This window comes from Candida oxycetoniae (assembly GCF_023343755.2).
Source record: "Candida oxycetoniae strain CBS 10844 chromosome Unknown scaffold16, whole genome shotgun sequence".
In the NCBI taxonomy this organism is placed as follows: Eukaryota; Fungi; Ascomycota; class Pichiomycetes; order Serinales; family Debaryomycetaceae; genus Lodderomyces; species Lodderomyces oxycetoniae.
In genome coordinates, this window is record NW_026055481.1 from 123,562 (window position 1) to 146,800 (window position 23,239).

General features: G+C 37.1%; 7 protein-coding genes across 7 annotated transcripts; 4 read left to right on the plus strand and 3 right to left on the minus strand. All coding sequences in view use genetic code 12, as the record gives it.

Annotated features, from left to right (window-relative positions):
- Positions 1–133: 133 nt before the first annotated feature.
- On the minus strand, positions 134–1,396 carry KGF56_004233 (uncharacterized protein; the record flags this gene model as incomplete). Its single annotated transcript, XM_049325651.1, has 1 exon — positions 134–1,396. One exon carries the CDS (start codon positions 1,394–1,396, stop codon positions 134–136), a length of 1,263 nt encoding a protein of 420 aa, XP_049178727.1.
- An 825-nt stretch (positions 1,397–2,221) lies between these two features.
- KGF56_004234 (uncharacterized protein) lies at positions 2,222–2,920 on the plus strand (the record flags this gene model as incomplete). Its single annotated transcript, XM_049325652.1, has 1 exon — positions 2,222–2,920. The coding sequence occupies one exon, from the start codon at positions 2,222–2,224 to the stop codon at positions 2,918–2,920; it is 699 nt and encodes a 232-aa protein (XP_049178728.1).
- A 1,943-nt stretch (positions 2,921–4,863) lies between these two features.
- Positions 4,864–9,624, plus strand: PEP1 (type I sorting receptor; the record flags this gene model as incomplete). The annotated part of the gene is made up of 1 exon (XM_049325653.1): positions 4,864–9,624. The coding sequence occupies one exon, from the start codon at positions 4,864–4,866 to the stop codon at positions 9,622–9,624; it is 4,761 nt and encodes a 1,586-aa protein (XP_049178729.1).
- A 311-nt stretch (positions 9,625–9,935) lies between these two features.
- On the minus strand, positions 9,936–14,650 carry RAX2 (Rax2p; the record flags this gene model as incomplete). Its single annotated transcript, XM_049325654.1, has 2 exons — positions 9,936–14,022; positions 14,643–14,650. 2 exons carry the CDS (start codon positions 14,648–14,650, stop codon positions 9,936–9,938), a joined length of 4,095 nt encoding a protein of 1,364 aa, XP_049178730.1.
- A 2,842-nt stretch (positions 14,651–17,492) lies between these two features.
- On the plus strand, positions 17,493–19,586 carry GSG1 (Gsg1p; the record flags this gene model as incomplete). The annotated part of the gene is made up of 1 exon (XM_049325655.1): positions 17,493–19,586. One exon carries the CDS (start codon positions 17,493–17,495, stop codon positions 19,584–19,586), a length of 2,094 nt encoding a protein of 697 aa, XP_049178731.1.
- A 155-nt stretch (positions 19,587–19,741) lies between these two features.
- Positions 19,742–20,239, plus strand: KGF56_004238 (uncharacterized protein; the record flags this gene model as incomplete). Its single annotated transcript, XM_049325656.1, has 1 exon — positions 19,742–20,239. One exon carries the CDS (start codon positions 19,742–19,744, stop codon positions 20,237–20,239), a length of 498 nt encoding a protein of 165 aa, XP_049178732.1.
- Positions 20,240–20,333: 94 nt separating this feature from the next.
- Positions 20,334–23,060, minus strand: CDC54 (MCM DNA helicase complex subunit; the record flags this gene model as incomplete). The annotated part of the gene is made up of 1 exon (XM_049325657.1): positions 20,334–23,060. One exon carries the CDS (start codon positions 23,058–23,060, stop codon positions 20,334–20,336), a length of 2,727 nt encoding a protein of 908 aa, XP_049178733.1.
- Positions 23,061–23,239: the final 179 nt, after the last annotated feature.

The following is a 23,239-nucleotide window of genomic DNA, read 5'->3' on the forward strand; positions in this document are numbered from 1 at the left end:
GGTTTCGCTGTTAGGGTCTCCGGTTTCGGTCTTTTCTTTTGCTTACGGGTGTTAACTTGAGAGGAATATGAAAGAGATGGATTATATTGCCAGTTTTCTATTCTATAAAAAGAGTTATAAAATGTGTGTTGTATTACTCTTCTTCGCTGCTGCTGCCCTCATCTTTGCCTCCCCCCATCAAATCTCTTAAACTTCTGGGCTTACCATTAATAAACGTGGTATTAAAATTATTTGATATCTTTCGTATTGAAGAGGGATTCCCTTCATTAATTCGCACATGCTGGGAGTTGTTGAAGGTTTCAAAATCACTATCATCTGCATCTGAGACAAACTGATTGTTCAATTTGTCTAAAGTATCACTCTTTAATTCTACATCATTGTCTTCTACTAGAACCTCTTGAAGTTGATCTTCCAAATCCTTGAAATCGTCTTCTAACTCCATATTGCTATCATTTATTGACCGCTTGCGACTTGGAAGCTTTTTCGCTTCCAAATTGGCTATTTCCAGAGGATTTTGATCTGGTTTAATTTGTTCATTCTTTACCTCCACCTCCTCCACTTTTTCCTTTACCTCCACCTCCACTTTCTCCTCCACTTTTTCCTCCATTTTTTCCTCTAGCTTCTCCTCTTCGATGTTGATATCGGGAAATTCCAACCCTTTATCTTCCAAGTCTTCAAAGTCAGATTCACTAATAATCGCTTCCTTGTACTCTTGAGGTTCGGGCGCTTTATTCATGTTAGTTGGTGGCCGTTTCGAAGATACTCTAGAAGTAATAGTAGACCGTTTCTGTGTTGGTAATTCTTTGACTTTTCTTTTGGAAACTTGTGGGCGATTTTGCAAACTTGTAGAGACTACAGCTTTATTTGGCGAGCTTGTAGTTACCAAAACTTTATTTGGCGAGCTTGTAGATACCAAAACTTTATTTGGCAAGCTCTGTTTCTCTGTTGCAAGTTTATCCTCTTTAAGAAGCAGTTGATTCTGCTTCTTTTGACTCTGTTCAAACTCCTTTTCAATCAAATCGGCACGCTTCTGTAACGTCATTGGTGACCTACTCTTGTTGAGCTTAATCGAACGCTGAAGCTGCTCTAGTCGAAGTGTACTTCCCGAGCCACTATATGTCAAGTAAAACTCCTTATTATTGGCAACATCCTTGTCATATAGATTAGGAGCTCCTTCAAAAAATATTGAATTTTTATCATCCTCTGTTGACGATGCTTTGAGAATAGCTTGCTTATCCTTTTGATACAACGTGAGCGGCTTAGTATGGTCCATCGAAGGTGGTATAAACTGGTATCTAAGAGCTATCTGCTCAGTATAGGGGACACTATTGGTAACACTATCATCGTTTAGTAGAATCGACAAATCTATATCGTATTCTCCGTCAGCTAAAGACATGATAACTCATCTGCTTTCTTTTTGGGGATTCATAAAACAGCTGAAAAGAAGAAGAAAAAGAAGAAGTCCGTTTAAGAGTGCTTGTTACCTACGTGACGTTTCAATCCAAATATTAGTCGTTGTAAAGCAAAAAATCAGGGGGGGGGTTCAGTTTCCCTTTCCAACGTCGAGGCGCTAAATAAAAAAAAAATTGTATGTTACAATAAAAATCAAGAAATCTCTAATTAAAAAATCCGTGTGTTAAAGAGGACAGGTTGGGAGGTGGTACTAAAGTCTGATAGGTTAGAAATAGCTATACAAAGAAAGGCGGAAGGGGTGTTAAACTGTTAAAGTTTTTAAACGGGATGGAATGTATTGTTAGCATGGGGCCATTTTTTTTGTACCCAATTAATAAAAAGTTGATTCGCTATAGTTAAAGAGCTTGCCCATTATTGATGGAAGCAAAAGTAGTCAAGAAAACATTTTATACATCTAGATTTTTGAAAAGCAGCATTATTACTGTTATTAGCATAACAGTTGGTAATGCTATTGACTATTTGTAGAGCTATTAACTGTTAGTAGAGCTATTGACTATTAGCATTTTCAACTATCAGTTATGGTTGAATGGTTTTTTTTTTTTTTACATTCTTCATGTTTGGTCATAACATAAAATTTCACAATTACCAAACGGTTTTCTTTGGGAAAAACGGTTCATTTTACTAAACCTTGTCTCTACTAGTTAAGACTTCCCCTGCCTCCTTGTATCTACTAGTTGAGGCCCCCCCCTGCGTCCATTTTCTAAATTCAATGCGGAAGATTATATACCAAGTATGGGAGCTACTCAAAATGCGTCATAAATTTAGATATAACATAGTATTGAATGACTTGCTCCCGCACAACAATACCAATATCAACAAACTCAACAAACTCAAGGGTAATTATGGAGAGGTTCCTTCATTGTATCCCATATCTGCGTTTGTTATTGTACTGCCACTGCCATGTGGATTAGAGAACCAACCTCAATTCGGCCCGCCTAGCGTTATACCGAATTTATTTTCTCCACCGCCAAGCTCTATTTCAATACCACCATCACAATTGAACAATTTTCCCCATCAACCATCACAATTGAACAATTTTCCCCATCAACCATCACAATTGAACAACTTTCCTCTTCAACCATCACAGTTAAACAATTTTCCTCTTCAACCATCACAGTTAAACGACTTTCCCCTCCAACCAAGAGTAATACCAATAATTGAAATTAACCCCGGTAGAAGTATCCCTCATGGAGGTTTACCCATAGAATCACTTTACCAGCAATATTATCTGCAGCTTGGATTTCAAAGTCCAATTAGTCCACTACGAAGCAGTGATGAAAATGTCATTGATGATAACGGTATTGATGATAACGGTATTGACGATAATATTATGAAGGAGGATTACAGCAGTAGTATTCTGGAACACTCAATACAATCATCACCTAATGCTTCATCTTCATCGAGCGATATCATCATCAAAATCCATCCCACCAACCAAAGCGATTGAAATGGCTGCGAAAAGAAAAGAAAGAAAAAAAAGAAACAAAAAATTCAACCATAAAATTTTCAAGTGCCTTGGGCTATAACAAGAAGAAAGAGCTGAATAGAATAGCCCACTGAATAGCTCACTATAGCTCACTGTGTTGATAGATAATTGCATTGATAGATAATTGTATTTTCATTGAATTGATGCTAGGGAAAACGGTTGGTAAGGTGATATTGAGAGAGGATTTATGGTACTACCTTTCTCTTGAAGTGTACGTAATAACCATTCTCCATCTACTATTGAGCATCTACTATTGAGCATCTACTATTGAGCATCTACTATTGAGCATCCACTATTGAGCGAAGCGAGATAGTGGAGCAACACCTAGTAGCTTGTTGTAACAAGCTAGTTAGTGCTACAACAAGGTAGTCAGTGTTGCTCTGCTCGATAGTGGGCAGCTAGTCAGTGTCGCTCCACTATCTCGCTCTGCTCGATAGTGGGCAGCTAGTCAGTGTCGCTCCACTATCTCGCTCTGCTCGATAGTGGCGGTCCACTAACACTTTTTTAGGTTTCCAGATTGTAAAATATATACCGACGAAACTCAAACCTCCCAATTTCAGCAAATTGACATTGATATCCCTACATGGCAACTTCTACTAACTTCCAGTTTAAAACAATTATATGGATTAATTGGTGAATCTTGTCCATTTGAGATATTGGTCAAGGAATCTCAAACAGCAATAATTGTCAAAATCCAGTTAGAAGATTTGGAAAAGTTTAATAACAGTTTGGTTAGCTATACTTTTAACTCAAAATGGTTCTCTAACTTGGATTTGAACTGGAATATACAAATCAAAAGTAGAGGAAACTATTTGGGACAAGTTATATAAAAAGAATATGGAATTTTGAGGTATAAATGTATAAATGTTTTGAAACGTCTCAGCCTCAGCCTCAGCCTCAGCCTCTCACTACCTCTCACTACCTTTTCACTGCTAATCTCAAAGCGAGATAATGAAGCAACACTGGTAGCTTGTTACAACACTATCGAGCATCCACTATTGAGCAGAGCGAGATAGTGAAGCAAGATGGACTAGATACACTCAGTAGCTTGTTTCGACACTATCGAGCAGAGCGAGATAGTGTCTCTCGATAGTGGAGCAATACTCATTAGCTTGTCGCAACACTATCGAGCAGAGCGAGATAGTGTCTGCTCAGTAGCTTGTTACAACACTATCTCGCTTTGCTCGATAGTGTCTCTTGATAGTGTCTCTCGATAGTGAAGCAACACTCAGTAGCTAGCTATAACACTATCGAACAGTCGACACTATTGAGCATCCACTATCTCACTTTGGTCGATAGTGGAGCAAGATTGACTAGATAAACAATCGGGCAGAGCGAGATAATGGAGCACACTAGTTGCAACAAGCTAGTTAGTGCTACAACAAGCTAGTTAGTGCTACAACAAGCTAGTTAGTGCTACAACAAGCTAGTTAGTGTTACAACACTCTGTAGCTTGTTTCAACACTATCTCGCTCTGCTCGATAGTGTCTTTCGATAGTGTCTTTCGATAGTGTCTTTCGATAGTGGAGCACGCTATTTGTAACAAACTAGTTAGTGGGCAGCTAGTTGGTGTTTCTCCACTATCTCGCTCTGCTCGATAGTGGGCAGTTAGTCGGTGCGCTAGTCGGTGCGCCCCACTATCTCGCTTCGCTCGATAGTGGAGCTCGTTCTGCTCGATAGTGGAGCTCGTTCTGCTCGATAGTGTTGGTGTCGCCTTAGCGCTGGCGGCTAATGGAACCATTTTTTCGGCTCGCCGAAATATTTTTCAATTATTCAACTGATCAAGAAAGATATAGTATTGCTTGAGAGTAGTGCTTTTAATAGAGGTTTGGTATTGATCTACCACGCCTTTTTAGAAAGAGTAAACAAAGTTATACTGTTAGAGACTAGATAGGAAGGGAAAAATGAGGTGGCTGTTGAGTCAATTGGTGTTATTGGTGAGTATTTTTACCTTTAAACTAGTGCTTGCATATTCACCAGATGTTTCGTTGGTATTGGTTGAGGATGTTTACGAGCAACTTGAATACTTTGATGACTCACCCACGGTTATTTCCTTGAGAGGAAATATGGTATTTATTTCCAACGATGACGGGAAACTGTTTAAGCAAGTTGATGAGATTAAAGAGCATGTGGAAAGTATTGTATTTGACCCTTTTTGGAAAGATCGTGCTTTTTTACTTACCATGACTAAAACCCATTATTTCACAACAAATAAGGGTAAAACATGGTCAAAATTCGATACTGAGCTTTTTGATATGTCTGAAGAGAATACCTTTGTTACGCCTCCTCAATTGGAGTTTAATGCTGCAGATGCAAATTTATTATTGATATACAACTCTCGATGTTACAAGCAAAGAGATGCTTCTAGTTGCAAGTACAAGTATTTCTATACTACCGATGGATTCAAAAAAGTATCCAAAAAATTGCCTATTGATGCTCATGTTTGCAGGTTTTCAAGATCAAGCAAAAACTCAGAGATTGGTGAAAAAAGTTCACTTTTTTGTTCAGAGAATAAGCTAAACTCATTTGGATATATAGTACTGTCGAGATTGGTTAAATCAAAAGATTTCTTCAAATCATCCACAGAGCTCCATTTAAGCAATGCAGGAAACGGCGCAATCATTGATATCAAAGTAACCGAAACTTTTATGACAATTGTCCTGAGATTGGATAAATACAGTGAGCAATCAAAGATCAACATGTTCATCACACGTGATGGAATTACGTTTTTCAAAGCCGATTTGCAAATTGATATCAAATATGGAGTCATGTCCTTTTTGGACTCATCTCCTTCGTCACTTTTTGTCCAAACTATGAATTTCAAGAGTAGAAAAATGCTGATTGCTGAGTTATTTAGATCCGATTCAAACGGTGTTCGTTATAAAAAGTTGCTAGATGATGTTGCAAATGGAATGGTTATGAAAATTGAAAACATCGATGGCGCTTGGTTAGCGAACATTGCTGTTGAAAAATTAGATGAAAACGAAGACGAACCAAAATCGTTTCTCGATTATTTTTTTGGTGGCAGTTCCTCCAAGAGTGTAGTCACCAAATATTCCTTTGATGACGGAGATACTTGGAATTTATTGAAATCAAATGATGAGAGATGTAAAATTGAAGATGGATGTTCTGTACATTTAATATCAACTGGGGAATTAGTAGGAGACAGATTCGTAACTGGACCTACGCCAGGAATTTTAATGGGTGTTGGTGTGGAGGGGAAACAGCTAAAAAACATGTATCGTAGCATGAATACATATATTTCAAGAGATGGTGGTGCTTCATGGGACTTGGCTTTGGAGTCTGCGTGTACTTTTTCATTTGGTGATCAAGGTAATATCATAATTGCTGTGCCGTATACCGGAGCTGTTGATGATGAAGCAGTTGATTTTTTCCATTACTCCTTAAATCAAGGAAAAGACTGGGAAACAGTGAATTTGGAAAAACTGATATATGTTTCGGACATATTGACTACAATTGATGGAACGTCGCGTAAATTCGTAATCACAGGTATACACCAAGAGGAGAATGGGGATTCTCTTTCAGTGAGAAGAGCAAACTATCATGTTGATTTTTCAAATGTATACGATGGGAAAATTTGTCAAGATAGTGACTATGAAAATTTTTATGCTAGGCAAGTTGGGGACAGCAATCTGCCTACTTGTGTTTATGGACACAAAGAAAAGTTCAAGAGAAGAAAACAAGATGCACAATGTTCTGTGAACAAATTGTTTGAAGATGTCAAGGCTATTGAAGAACCATGTGAATGTAGTGAGGTTGATTTTGAGTGTTCGCTAGGATTCATGCCTAGTCAAAAGGGAGGTAACAAATGTATTCCAGATCCAAGAGAGCTTGCAAAATTATGTCTCTCGGAAAAGGAGCTCCGTATATATGACAAGAATTTAATCAATGGTAATCAATGTAAATATGGGTCTAAAAAGCTAGAGGATTTCAGGACTTTGGAAGCTATAAAGTGCTCTGATTACGTGAATCCAGATGGGGATTCAGTTGGCGATGAGCAAGCAATCCAAGTTCATCTCAATGAAATTGAGGGAGGATTAATGCAATATGCTTATGTTGGTACAGATGATGACAAACTTGCTGATAACGTTGTTTTGCAAACTGCAGATTCCCACGCGTATATTTCAAATAATGGTGGTATTTCATTTGTAAAAGTACCCGTGCATGATAAAATTACTGGCTTTTTCACAGGAACTGTTTCTGGTCAAGTTATTCTCGTTACTGACTCAGACAAAATTTACGTATCTGATGATGGGGGTGCTTTACTCACTACAGTGAAAGTTCCAGCTAAGTTCAGCTCATCTGTTTTTAGGCCTGTTGGTTTCCACGCCACTAATACCAAGAAATTTATATGGTTAGGCGAAGCATGCCTGGGTGGTGATTGCAAAACAACAGGCTATTTTACCAGCGATGAAGGTACATCATTCAAAAAACTTCTTGAAGATGTCGTGATGTGCGATTTTGTTGGGGCTATTTTTAAGGAACCAGCTGATAATTTGATTTTTTGTTCCAAAGTTGCAGAAGACGGGAAAAAAAGCTTATGGTCTATAAACGGACTGAAACAGCCAGAAATGATTTTTGATAACATTGTTGGGTACGCAATGACTGGAAGTTACGTCGTTGTTGCTGTTATTAAAGATGGCTCACTCGAAGCCAAAGTCACTGGGGATGGTAAGACATTTGCCGACGCTGATTTCCCTAAAGATCTTAAAGTGAAGGAGCACCAAGCATATACTGTGTTGGATTCAAGTGCAGGCTCAATCTTTATGCACGTTACTACTAGCTCTGAAGATGGTTTCGAGTATGGTACGCTTTTGAAGTCCAATTCAAATGGTACTTATTTCGTTACATCGTTAGAGTATGTAAATCGAAACAAAGTAGGATACGTTGATTTTGACAGAATTGAAGGATTAGAGGGCCTTATTATGGCGAATGTTGTGGCAAATCATCGCAATGAAAAAGCGCCAAAAAGATTACAAACACTTGTATCGAGAAATGATGGTAGTGAGTGGGATTATTTGGTTCCGCCAGCTGGTGGCAATTACAAATGTAGCGGATCTTCGCTTCTGAAATGTGCATTGCATTTGCATGGGTTTACCGAACGACAAGATTATAGAGATACTTATTCGTCTGGATCAGCAATTGGTTTCCTCATTGGTGTTGGAAATGTAGGAGAATATTTAACCGATTATGATGAAGCATCGACGTTTTTGAGTATTGATGGAGGAGTTACTTGGAGTGAAGTTAAAAAAGGTGTATATATGTGGGAATATGGCGACCAAGGTACAATCTTGGTATTGGTCAATGCGAATGACGAAACCGATACATTATTATACTCGCTAAATGAAGGGAAATCGTGGAATGAGTATAAGTTCTCAGATAACAAAGTGCGAGTATTAGACTTGGCCACTGTTCCAACTGATACATCACGTAAATTCCTTATATTTGCAGCGCATCCAAAAGATATCAGAGACACGTTATCATTTTCCATTGATTTCACAAATATTTACTCGCGTCAATGTCAGTTGGATTTAGATAATCCTGAAAACGACGATTATGAATTTTGGTCACCATATCATTCAAATGGTGAAGACAAATGTTTATTTGGGCACGAGTCAAAGTATCTACGTCGTTTACAAGAGCGCAGTGATTGTTTTATTGGTGCAGCACCATTATCTCAAGGATATAAACAAATAAGGAATTGTTCATGTACAAGACGTGATTATGAGTGCGATTTCAATTACGTTCGAGACCCGCTGGATAACACGTGTAAATTGGTACCGGGATTAACAGCAGGTGATCGCAAGAAGGATATGTGTAGTAAGCCAGATGCATTCCAGTATTTTGATAGTACTGGGTATAGAAAGATTCCATTATCTACTTGTCAAGGTGGTAAACAATTTGACAAGTGGGAAGCAAAAGCGTGTCCCGGAAAGGAGAAAGAGTTCAACGAGCATTATGGAAGGGAAGTTAAAGGAAGCAAGCTTTTCTTGACAATTTTTGTACCTTTGCTAATATTTTTGTCAGCAACTTGGTTTGTATATGACCGTGGCATTAAGAGAAATGGAGGTTTCCAGAAATTGGGACTGATAAGATTAGATGAAGAGAATTTTGACGACGGATTCAATCCAATTGAAGAGACTCAGGTTGATGTAGTTGTTAATAAGATTGTTAAAGGAGGTATACTCACCGCCGCCATAGTTATTGCCACTTTTAAAACGATACGTAAAGTGGATAGAATGTTATTGGATAAAATTGGTAATGTTATATTCAGAAGAAGTCCCGGTCGGAGAAACTACGTGAGCATACCTGAAGAAGATGAATTATTTGGAGATTTTGAAGATGATGTAGATGAGGAATTGGAAAATGGCGCAAGATTAAATCGACATCGCAATGGTGAGGATATTTTTAGAGACGATGACATTGATATTGTACAGCAGCAACAGCAGCAGCAGCAGCAGCAGCAGGAAGAGGCGGAGGACAATTTGGCAGGCGGGGTGGATAATCCAAATAGCGTAAACAAGAGTGCATTGTCAGAAGAAAATGAAAGACTTTTTGACATTGACGATGGGGAAGAGGATGATGATGAAGAGGGCGACGATGTGGTGGAGGACGATCGATTGGGACCAGAAGAGAATCAATAATAGAATGTGTAGTGAAGAAGAAAAGAAGAAAAAACACTTTATCAAAAGAAAGAAAAAAAAAACACTTCATCAAAAGAAAGTTGGATGTTTCTCAATTTAAATATTTAAGTAAGAAGAAATTAAAAAGAAAGAAAGAAGTAAAAAGAACAAACACCTCTATTGTCTTTCAAACTTGTCCGCATATTGTGCACCACCAGAGGTATACTTGAAGTAAGTGTCCTTTTTTTTTTATTTTATTTTTTTATTTTTATTTTTTTTTATTAGTATTAATCTTAGTTGTAATTTTGAACTTTGAATTTTGAATTTATTGTTTACTTCTCCCTCTGTAGGTCCATTTCGTGTAATAAATCCTCAGGATTGATGGCTTGCACCATATCCAGCTCCTGAATTCTTTGCATATACCCATTTCTATTCCTCAACAAGGCAAAATAAGGGATTATGTACAATAGTCCCAAAAGTGCAGTAGATCCTAATGCACAAGCCAAAGAAATACCAACGACTTTACCTGTGGATAAATAATGTTGTAAATTCTTTAAATCATTACTTGATTGAAATCGGTATGGATCATCAATTAGAATAGATTGTATATCTCCAATAAAAGCATTGTCAACTTGTGATGTAGTATAGACATATGGGATCCATGAAGTACCATTGAATAATGCCATGTTAACCAAACCGTAATTTGCAAGGAAAAATGTCCCTGCAACTAATAAGATTTTATTGTTACTAAACAATGTTTGATTATAAGATGAAGATTTTGTCAAGGTCAACAATTTCAAATCATTCAATCTAGTTTGGTTGTTAAAACTAAGCTCTTGATCGATATTGTTCCAGTTAGAACCATCGAATCCTGATAAATAGCCAGTTCCCATAGCAATCATTCTTCCATTCAATTCACTGTTTGATTGGTCATTCAAAACAAATCGATCAACACCTTTGTTCAATTTATTTAATGAAGCTTTTGTATTGAATGCACCATTATCAAAGTTATAAGTCATGAACACAACATCATTATTGTTCAAAGTTAGATTGACACCAGCAATCAAGACTTGACTCGAATGATAAAATTTCATATCGGTAACGATTCCGGAAATAGTTGATGATTGCTCAGCTTCACTTTGCGGATTGATCCATCTTGTATTTGCAATATCGTAAATACACAATGATGGACAGCTTAATGATCCAGCAGTATCGAATTGGCCACCAACCAAAAGCTTGGCATCATCATCGTACAAAACCATCGAATTTATATGTATTGGGTCATTGTTATTGTTTGAAAGTGCAGCTGGTTGAAACGATGCAAATGTATTATTTTGCAAATCGTAAATAACAAGACCGGTAATATTTTCGCCATTAACTAAAACTGAACCATTGATACCAATAAATAAATATTCATTAGCATCATCGACATACAAGGTTTCAATAATTGAATTAGTTTCATCGTTCCACTCAATATCACCAAGAAGCGGTTTAATCTCATTAGATGGAGTCTTGTTGTCGATAAATCCAATATTTTGAACGTCATCAGATTGAAATTTCCCACTAATTACAGTTAACGAATCATTTACATAAAATGATTTTGAAATAAAATTATTATTACCACCATTTTCTTCTATCGTATAGTTTACGTTTATGCCAAACTTGTTGAAATGAGCATCTTGAATATATCCTTGGTCATTATTATAAATATCCATTATACTGAATCCACTTCCTCCTAATATTTGCTGATCATTATTATTATTATTATTCAAGTAGATAGCGTGGGTAAGATTCAATTCACGATCAAACCATTTCGAATTAGTTTTATCCCACGCTTTGAAAACCGATTCTTGTTTGGAAGAAGAGAATATTAAATACTCATCTCCGTTAATTGTAGTATTTGCAAATTGATCAAATTGTACATCTTCAAAATCATTTCCAAAACTAAACCATTGATTATTGGAGAAAAGTGCAATATTATTAGCCTGTGAAGTTGACCTGTTTTGGTTAGAGAGGTCTTGGAATGAAGAATCTGAAGAAACAGCAGAAAACTGTCCGAGATAAATAATACCATCGGCAAGTACAGCAATTTTGGAAATAGTATTGTTGAATGTAACACCATTAACAATTTGTGAATCTCTTTTTCTCCTTCTCATTCTCCTCTTTTTCTTTAAACTAGTAGGCAAGTTGATGCTTGTTTCATTAGAAACACTATTATATGAGGATATATTCAATGATATTAGATTGTCATTTGTTAATGTTAAATTGGTACTATCAGAAAACAAATTACCCAACAAGAACAACATAGATTGGTCATATACAACAATCTCATTGATCTCTGAATTATTGGCAAGTCTGCTACTAAGTACATTAATCGAAGAGTTTCCAACAAATGTATTGTTTAAACTGATCAAGGTTCTATTGTCTTGTTGGTAATGTACCAAATTCTCATCAAAATTTGAGAAATTTGCCAATGAATACTCAAACAAACCATTGAGTTCAAGGTGAACAAGATCTGAACCCAAACTTGATCTTGTTGTATTTGTTGAATTTCTGAAATAATACAGATCCAAGGAAACAATATTTGCAACTATTTTATCAACAACCATGATTGGATTTTGAGCTTCAGGTTTAGCTGAGCTATGATACGAAATTTCAATCCTATTAACATTAGTAGAATCATCAGAACTTTCCAAATGACCTTGATACAAGTAGTCGAATTTCATATTTTCATTATCTTGGTAAATCAAATTTGTAGACAAAATAGTGCCATCGATACCAATTACAGACACATTAACAGTTGCTCTTTGTGCACAAGTATTATCCAAAGAGCAGCCCGGTGTAGTCATTATTATTGAATAATCCCCTGAATACGACACATTGGGGTATAAAATCATTTTGGCATTTGTATCAAACGTCACCAAGTAATCGTTATTGATCGCTGCTGCAGCAGCAGCCACAGCACTTCTTGCTGATTGGAAACTCCCGGAAACAATCTCTGCATAATTGTTGTGATTCGAGTCGCCGTTGTTATCGTCGTCGTCGGTATTGCAATTTGGGTCATTCAATGTATTATTTCCATATACAGTAATTGCATTTTGATACAATTCAAATCCACTAATAACTCCTTGTTCACCATACCATTCTGTAATTGTTAATCCAAGAGAGTCAAACCCAACTTGGTTAATAAATGCAAATTCTTGAAAGTTCAGTCCGTAACCGATATTTTTAGTCTTGGTGCTAGGATCATAATATTTGAAAAAAGTACCATCATCATCATCAACAAAAGTATCATCTTCGTTCAAGTTGGTGGCATTATCCTTATTTCTCTCGATATAGTCATTCAAGTCATTAAATGCCGTCAAGGGACACGAAGCATCACAAAAAGATACCTCATTTGTTGATGGATCAATAAAAGTTAAATTCATGATACCATTATTGGGGAATGAATAAATTCTAAACAGCTTAACGCCATTGGCACTATCAGGGATATAAATTCTTGCCTTTGTTGGTATAATACCTTTCATTTCGTCCGCCAACTCTACTTTCCATTCGGCTCCAGAATTTGGTATTGCTGTCCATTGATGGTTATTAAAAGGACATATAATCAAAGAAGCATCATCTTGGTTATCATTATTGGAGTTTTGTCCATTAACCGTTGTAAAAGTTCCGTGTTTAAGCGATATCAATTGCTCTGCATTGACTATTGATGTATTGGTGAAATTATCATTTCTTGTATTGTTTGTAGAAATATTATGAACAAGCAAATCGGATAAACCAAGAGTATTAAATCTTCCACCAAATATGATCGATCCAGAATTAGCATCATCCTTATCCTTATCCTTATCCTTATCCTTACTTGATACTACTTTGCTAATGCTGTTGATAGATGCATTTTCACCAAACCCTTGAAACGGAGTTGACAATAGTCTTTTTGATGTTTGGTTATAGATGGCAATACCTATAGTATTGTTGAATGTAAAATTACCTCCTAGGTATATAAGTTCATTATCGACAAACAATGTATTTACATGACCATTAAAGTCATTACTTGGTATAATTTCAGTAGTAGAATTAAGGGTGATGTTATAAATTATGGGACTTTTAACTGATTTATAGTTGAAATTGGTGAAATCACCATTAATCACTATTGTATCCGAGGATAGTTTGAAAAGTTGGTTAATTTGACCATCTAGATCACCAAGTTTAAGAGTATAGTTGTTGATATTATCTTGGAGATACAAGGTTGTAGAGTGGGGTGATGATGATGATGATGATGATGATTCAATTGCAGGTAATGATGGTAATGCAACGAGATTTGAAGCACCCACATGATTATAGAAACTAGCACCAGAGAAAGCGCCAAAAAAGCCTATTCGGTTGCCAAAGGAATTGTAGTCTAGCTGTGGTTGAGCAACGCTTTGGATATCTAGTGCATTTCCAACAACAAAAATTGGTGCAAAAAGGGAGATGAGTAGTAGCAGTAGCAGTAGCAGTAGCAACAGCAGTTGCAGCAGCAGCAGCAGCAGCAGGTGCAGGTGCAGGTGCAGTAGCAGTTGCGGTAGCAACAGTAGTATCAGCGAGTATAGCATAGAAGGGGTTAGAGGAGATATATAGCAATCAAGCCAAAATGAAGAAGTGGTTGTAAATATTTGGTTGTAAAAAAAATTTGGTTGTAAAAAAAATTTGGTTGTAAAAAAAAAATTTGGTTGTAAAAATGAGCTCTATAAACGGCTGAAAACGGTACAAACTCACCTTATAAATCTAGCTTTCTCTCGCTATAGCTAATACCTACCACGCCTCGATCAATACCACTGATAAATGTCTATGGTATTGCAATAGCCGTGACAGGTGTAGAGGAAAGCGAATGGAAACTCAAATATTTGAGTTGTTGTAAAAGGAGTAATCCAAAATGTGGTTGTAAAAAAGAAAAACAATTGTAGAAACAAATTTCTGTTTTTTTTTTCTCTGTTTTTGTTTGTAAAAGAAAAGATTTTTTCTTTTTTTTTTTTTGTTTTTTTTTTACGTTGTAGTAACACGGTAACATGGAAACAAGGAGTGTTGTTGTAATGAAAAAGGAATACAAAGTTTATTGCTTGATCGAGGTAATAAGACTAAGACATAGAGAGTAGTAGGGACTAAAGACTAAGAGACGATATGGTAGGTAAGATACTGGTATTAGGTTGCTGGTAGGTAGTTTTAGTAGACTGTTTTCTAGTGATGGCTTATTCGTAAGTTGTTGTAGTAAAAATTCATCGTGTATATTCTCGTCTAACATTTTCCATCCTTTTTATTTTCTTGTGTTTCAAAAATAAAATATAATAAACTTTGTTTTTAATATGAGATGGATTATAGTCGATAGATTAGTACTTTGATTAAACGAGATGACTGTCTGATTGCTTTATGGCAAAACACTATCGAACACTATCGAGCAGAGCGAGATAGTGTCGATAGAGTCGGTGACATCTAGTGTCGATAGAGTCGGTGACATCTAGTGTCAATAGAGTCGGTGACATCTAGTGTCAATAGAGTCGGTGACATCTAGTGTCGATAGAGTCGGTGACATCTAGTGTCAATAGAGTCGGTGACATCTAGTGTCGATAGAGTCGGTGACATCTAGTGTCAATAGAGTCGGTGACATATAGTGTCGATAGAGTCGGTGACATCTAGTGTCAATAGAGTCGGTGACATATAGTGTACTCCACTATCTCGCTCTGCTCAATAGTGTTGGTGATGGCAATAGGGGTGATGCTGTTTGATGATGCAATCAAATCATATACAAAATAAGCCCCCCCTGATCGGAGAGAAATAACATGGTTGGGTGCTACCATGTGTTACATACTGTAGGTACTTACTCGTTCCTTGATAGTAGATAAGCAACTCTAGTATAAAGTACTAGATACAGTCATTGTATAATACTTTATAGTATAGGAAAACTTCTATATAGCAGTAGTTCTATATGTGTGGAAACACTATCGAGTGGAGCACACTGACCAATTACTATTAACTAATAGTGGCAAGCCTATTAGTTAACACGAGAGTAATTTTACAAGGCAGTAGTTCTACAAGGCAGTAGTTCTATATGGCAATAATTTTACGTGGCAGTAATTTTATATGGCAGTAATTTTATATGGCAGTATTTTCTACAATATAGCAGTAATTCTATATGGAAACATATGGAATGAGAGTAATTCTATACAGCAGTAGTTCTATAATCGAGCGAAGCGAGATAGTGGAGCACACTGACTAATTACTATTAGTTAATATGGCAGTAGTTAACATGAAAGTAGTTCTATATGGCAGTAGTTTAACATGGTAGCGATTTCTATACAATGTAAATTCCATACTTTTTATATCTACTAAAGAAAAACTCCTACAATTACATTTTCCTGTAACCGTTTACCCGGCTTAATAGATATGGCCACTACCCTATCGCTATTAACCTATGGCAATTTTCCTGTAACCGTTTACCCATGGCTTAATAGGCACGAGTACACACCGGTTTGAATGCTCCACTATCTCGCTCTGCTCGATAATGATTCTAGCTATACCGGTACACACCGGTTTGAATGCTCCACTATCTCGCTCTGCTCGATAATGATTCTAGCTATACCAGTACACACCGGTTTAAATGCTCCACTATCTCGCTCTGCTCGATAATGATTCTAGCTATACCGGTACACACCGGTTTGAATGCTCCACTATCTCGCTCTGCTCGATAATGATTCTAGCTATACCAGTACACACCGGTTTAAATGCTCCACTATCTCGCTCTGCTCGATAATGATTCTAGCTATACCGGTACACACCGGTTTGAATGCTCCACTATCTCGCTCTGCTCGATAATGATTCTAGCTATACCAGTACACACCGGTTTAAATGCTCCACTATCTCGCTCTGCTCGATAGTGATTCTAGCTATACCGGTACACACCGGTTTAAATGCTCCACTATCTCGCTCTGCTCGATAGTGATTCTAGCTATACCGGTACACACCGGTTTAAATGCTCCACTATCTCGCTCTGCTCGATAGTGATTCTAGCTATACCGGTACACACCGGTTTAAATGCTCCACTATCTCGCTCTGCTCGATAGTGATTCTAGCTATACCGGTACACACCGGTTTAAATGCTCCACTATCTCGCTCTGCTCGATAGTGATTCTAGCTATACCGGTACACACCGGTTTAAATGCTCCACTATCTCGCTCTGCTCGATAGTGATTCTAGCTATACCGGTACACACCGGTTTAAATGCTCCACTATCTCGCTCTGCTCGATAGTGATTCTAGCTATACCGGTACACACCGGTTTGAATGCTCCACTATCTCGCTCTGCTCGATAATGATTCTAGCTATACCAGTACACACCGGTTTAAATGCTCCACTATCTCGCTCTGCTCGATAATGATTCTAGCTATACCGGTACACACCGGTTTGAATGCTCCACTATCTCGCTCTGCTCGATAATGATTCTAGCTATACCAGTACACACCGGTTTAAATGCTCCACTATCTCGCTCTGCTCGATAGTGATTCTAGCTATACCGGTACACACCGGTTTAAATGCTCCACTATCTCGCTCTGCTCGATAGTGATTCTAGCTATACCGGTACACACCGGTTTGAATGCTCCACTATCTCGCTCTGCTCGATAATGATTCTAGCTATACCAGTACACACCGGTTTAAATGCTCCACTATCTCGCTCTGCTCGATAGTGAGGCTGATAGTGTTCAGTGTCGCTTATAATGTCGTATTCCTTCCTCTCATCTCTTCCACGACATTACCCTATTTGGTAAACGCGCTCTTCTCTTTGAAAAACCGTTTTTGTTCACTTCTTTTCAAGGTTGATCCATCTTTGATCTTAGTTCTATTATATTGTATTCTCTATAAATGGACTATCCTAAAGGATTAGATCCCTTTACTGCAAGACAGCATCTTTTGCATCATGTATTCTCTCCACTTATTTCTTTACAATCAACTCATAACGTTGACATTTGTCTCGAATCGATATTAAACAATAACCATTCATTATCAACCTTACAGATATTTAAACCATTTGGTAATAATGCCAAATACAGTATACATAATCAGCAGTTTAGAATAACCAATACTCAGCTAATAACAAAAACTTATACTAGCTTCCCTATACGCTTCGAACCTCCATTGTCCGAGCTATTGTCGATTTCAAATGCTCAGCAAAGGAAAACCTTCACGGGGCAGAAAACAATAAGAATATCTAATAATAACGAGACTTCACGACTACCACTACCACCTCCTGCTACTGCCGCTACTACTACTGCTACCGCCGCCGCCACCGCCGTTACCGAAAGCTCCTCTTTGGATCAGCTATTTAGCATATCTTCACTCGAGCTCTACTTGCAGCATCTAGCTAACCAGGAAACCGATAATTTATATTTAACCTTTTTCGACAAGATCATTACAACTAATAAACTCATACCTTTTGAAACTTTTAACCATCCGATAAGTCAGATTTTTGTCATTGATTTCGAAAATGATACTATTGAAGAGTTGCGCAAGCTGATTGTTGAGTTTCGCAATTATAACTTTCCCAAATTTTTCCAAATCGATGACTTGTTTATCCACGTTTTCATTATGTTTGATTCAACCAAATTCAAGGCTAATCAAGTGATGGTTTTGGTTAATGAGATCAAGGCCAAATTGACTATCAATTGTACATTGATACCCATAAACAAGGACTCTAATAATGGCAAATTTGTTTCCATATCCGCAATCGAAAATTGTACAATAGAAGAAGACCTCCAACGAATGACATTGAATGACGCAACAGAATCTTTTGATATTCCGGAATCTCTCGATATTGCAATCCGCGAGGCGATTTACGAATACATAAACAAGTTTCTAATACCGCATATGCAAGCGAAAATCAGATCTTGGGATGACCAAATGTTGCAACCTAGAAAATCGATAACAAATCGATTCTTTTCAGCTTCAAAGAAATTGTTCAATAACAGTGATTCAAACCTACTTTCTTCTACACCTTTGCATTCTTCACTGTCTCCAAATTCCTCGTCCAATTACACTGGCAGTTATTACCACAAGTCTACTCCAGAACAAATAATTCGAAAACTTGCAGATTGGTCATTGATATTGAAAGACTTCAAATATGCTTATTCAACATACGATTTGGTTAAAAAGGACTATACGAATGATAGAGCATGGATATACGTTGCGTCTACTCAGGAAATGTGCATCGTCTCTTTGTTACTAACGCAAACACAGCAAATCCCCAATCCTTCATTGCGACCACAGCAACCAGATAAAAACACATTGCGCAAAATTCGTCACGATATAATTGAGCCGTTTATGGATAATTTATCCTATACATTTAAATCAAGACTAAATTTAAAAACCTATAGTTTCAAAAGCTTCTTAATGGTTATTGAGTTGTTGCTATCAATGTGTCAAATGTATAATATTGCATGGTGGTGGCAGGATTTGATTGAAAAATATTTGCTATTGCTAGTTACCGATTTCAATCAACACCTTACTGCCGCTTTACCCACTCTGAATTTCTCAGTGATTAAAGCTATCTTGTTGGAGCGACTAGGTTATAGCAATGGTCATTATTTTGAATTCACGGCTGATAATCTGTTTCTTTTAAATCGAGAAAAAATGGTGAAGGTCTCAGGAGGAGGAGGAGAAGAAGAAGAAGAAGAGGAAAACGAAAACGAAAACGAAAAGGAAAGCTATATAAACCCTTTTAAGCTTGCTAATATAAAGCCAACAGTGGGTCTCACCAGGTTACGCAAATCAGCATTATGGTACTTGTTATCCTTGAAGGAATGGAAAGTTGCAAATTGCACAACTTCCAAACAATACGAAACACTATTGCAAAATGTAGAATTCCTATATGATTTTCAAGAAGACGGCCGTGGTGCCAGTAATGGAAACGAGTGGTATAATAGAAAAGATACATTATTCAGCATAATTAAAGACAAATAGAAACTTGATACGTGTATATAGTAAAACATATTACTTGACACTCATGATTTAGTTGTTGGTATATTGTAATATTCAACCATTGCTTTTATTTTTTCTTCTCTATAAGATGATTGAAAAATGAAAATCTCATCAACTTTTTCCTATACCAGAACCAGATGTTTCTTAAGCTGTCCAAAACCATGATGAGGCCAGGATTATTGTTGATACGACGAAGCTTGTCAACTGCAGAGTCTTATATTCGACCAAAACCGAAATTTTGGTCGCTATTGAAAACACCCACTACAAAGTCATTAATTCTTTCTTTAATTTGTACTTCGGTAATGATAGAGCTACTTAAATCGCGTCGAGAAGTGCAACAGTTACAAGCAAGTTATCAGTTGAGATTTCAAGTTCTTGGTGAAATCTTAACGAAATTAAAGAATGGTGAAAACTTTGATTTAAAAAGGGAACTACATTTGGCAAATATCTTCACTGAACAGAAATATAATTCAAAAACCGATATTGAATTGGATCAACAAATTGAACAGCTTTTGAAGATGTCAGATGAGGATTTGGAACGTCTTGGGGACTACGAGAACCCAAAAATAATTACCGATAAAGTTGAAGAGAGTACCAATGTTGAAAGAAAGGGAAATCTGGGTACATTTATATAAACAAACTTTTAAAAAAAAAACCAAAAAAACAAATATATATATATATGTATATATATAGTAACCTCAACCAAGACATGTACACCGGTGTGCATCTTCAAACAATTGCAATTTTACGAATTGTTCTTCTATGGGCATCTCCAGTCTCAACAATTTTACCCTCCTGTTGTAATCTCTTTAGTGCTTCATTGATGGTACTGTTCTCTATGCGAAATGAACTTTTCTCATTGATCTTCAAACTCAAATCATTAAATCTAATCAAATTATTATTCTCTTCAATGATTTTCATGATTTCTTTAATCAAGTCTTCACGTATTCTTCTCTGCTGTGAAGTTGTTCCAGTTTGAACCATATCCATATCGATTCTACCAGTAATAGGATCCGTTGCGTAATCCTTTATAGCTGTTTTGATCAACCTTACTGCTTCCTTCACATCTATCAACTCCACTGTTTCCGATAATCTCATCTTGGCATGAGCTTCACTTAGTCTAATCATTGATTCCAATTGTCTCGTAGTAGCGGTAATCCTCTTTTCCGCTGCTCGAGCATCCTCTCCAAGTTTCCTCATTTCAACATAAGCCCGGACTAGTTCGTTCTTGCCTTCCTCAGTCATTACAGGCTTGTAATTCTCTTTGGCATACTGAATGTACAGTGTCAATAATTCAACAGGTAGTACAAACTGATTTGTGGCTTTTTCGGGTGTATCCTCCAAATACATACCAGTTATATGCCTGGCTAATTGCCGATCTATCTTTTCATCAACCTTATCCAAGATCAAATAAACCAAATCGAACCGTGATAACAATGGTGGTGGTAAATCAATATTGGCAGTAACTGGTAAATTTGGATCATAACGAGAATTAATAGGGTTGGCAGAAGCCAAAATGGAAGTCCTGGCGTTTAGTGTAGTAATAATTCCAGCTTTGGCAATCGATATGGTTTGTTGCTCCATAACTTCATGCAACACTGATCTAGTGGAATCGGTCATCTTGTCAAACTCGTCAATACAACAAACACCGCCATCAGATAACACTAAAGCACCACTTTCCAATACAAGCTGTTTGGTATCAATATCTCTTGTGATGTAGGCAGTCAAACCAACAGCAGACGAACCTTTACCTGAAGTGTAAACACCTCGAGGTGCAATTTTGTGCACATACTGCAAGATTTGTGATTTGGAAGTCGAAGGATCACCGCATAGTAAAACATTTATATCTCCTCTATATCTGCCACCCTTTTTAAATGTTTTGTTGGTACCTCCAAACAATTGCAACAAGATCCCCTTTTTTACATCATCCATTTCATAAATCGAAGGAGCTAATGATCTGGCTAATACTTCGTACAAATCATCTCTTTGTGATACTTGCTTAATCTGAGCCTCTTCTTCGGGAGTGATTTTTCTGATTTGTTCAATTTCTTGGTCCTTTTCCGCCAACTCATTTTCCAAAGTGGAAACATCTGCACCGAGTCGTTTATTGTTGATCTTTTGAATATGAACAACATCCAAATATGTCTTGTACAAGCTTTTCACTGCTCGTTGCTTAGAATTGACTCTAACTGGTAAAGATCGGAATATACCACAAACTTCAATTCTATCACCTGCACGAGTAGTATCAACCAACTCATCGTAAACACACAAGTTAATAGAATGTGGTGTTTGTCCATCTGGAACTAAATCTGGTGTTTCTTGCAATTTGATAACTTGCTTATCTGCAAATGAAGAACGATTATGAATTAAAACCATGGAATTGGTTTGGCCACAAACTTCTCTTGGACATTTACTTGGTTCAGAAATCACTCCTCGATCAATCTCAACCCCGACTGTATGGCCGCATGCATTACACTTGAAAAAAGCCACCTTCATATCGGGGATGATTGAAGTGGATCGTAGCGTCAACCCCTTAACACTGACCAATTTATCAATATCGTTTGGGTTCAACTCTCTCATTCCTTTCTCAACCAAATTGATGTTATACGGGCGGATAGTATATATATTTGTTTCAATCTGATCAAGAGTTGCCCCTGGCTCGCTCTCAGCATCGTCATTAACTATTTGTATCAAGCAATCCTTAATGGTATGGTCCATTATAGGAATAATCTCCTGAGGATAATTAATTAATTGGTAGTACAACTTTCTCGTAGATGGATAACTCAACAAATTCTTAGCATCCAAGTTGAGATTGGTTAATCCCAACTCCCGAATTGTTTTCAATTTTGATTGGTAGTAAAGTTCGTGGTCTTCTGGCTCAATGTCCTTGCCATCCATTTCCTTTCTGTACTTGTATTTGTAGCTCAATAAGAAATCCCTAAACTTGTTTGAACATTCCTGAATTGATACATTGGTACCCCAAATAACTCTTACAGGTTCGTCGGATTCTTGTTCCGATCCTAATTCATGATGCCCAATAGATGAACTCGACATCAAATCCGGCTGATTAGATCTATGCGCAAATATTCTACGCAGAGGAGACGACGCACTATCGTTCAAATCACTTCTCCTTTGACGTCCTCTCATTGCCCTATCCACGTCTCGCGCTCTGTTGGCTCTTTGTGAGCCGAAATTGCTGCCAAAGTCAGAAGTATGATGTACAGATGACGAAAAATGCAATGGTGAAGAAATATCATTTCTTCTTCTTTCTTGTTGTTGTTGCTGCTGCTGCTGCGAATTGCCAATATCTGATCCCGGTTGTGATGAAGAATTGAAAAATAAGGGTGATGAAGGAACAACTGATTGCTGTTGACTTTGAGAAATCGACTCGGAATTTCGATCTAACGAGTCTCCCAATCCATTATTACTGCTATTTGGGGGAGGTGATGATGACATCTTGGGAATAAACTAGTTTTAACAAAGTTGATTGAAAAGTCAATTCAGTTCCTAGGGAAAGAAATAAATGGAAAATCAATGGGAAAAATGAAAAAAAAAAAAAAAAAACAGGGTTTAAAGACAAACTCCATATATCATCCTGGTAGGGAATCTTTTTATGAACAAAAAAAAAAAGGAAA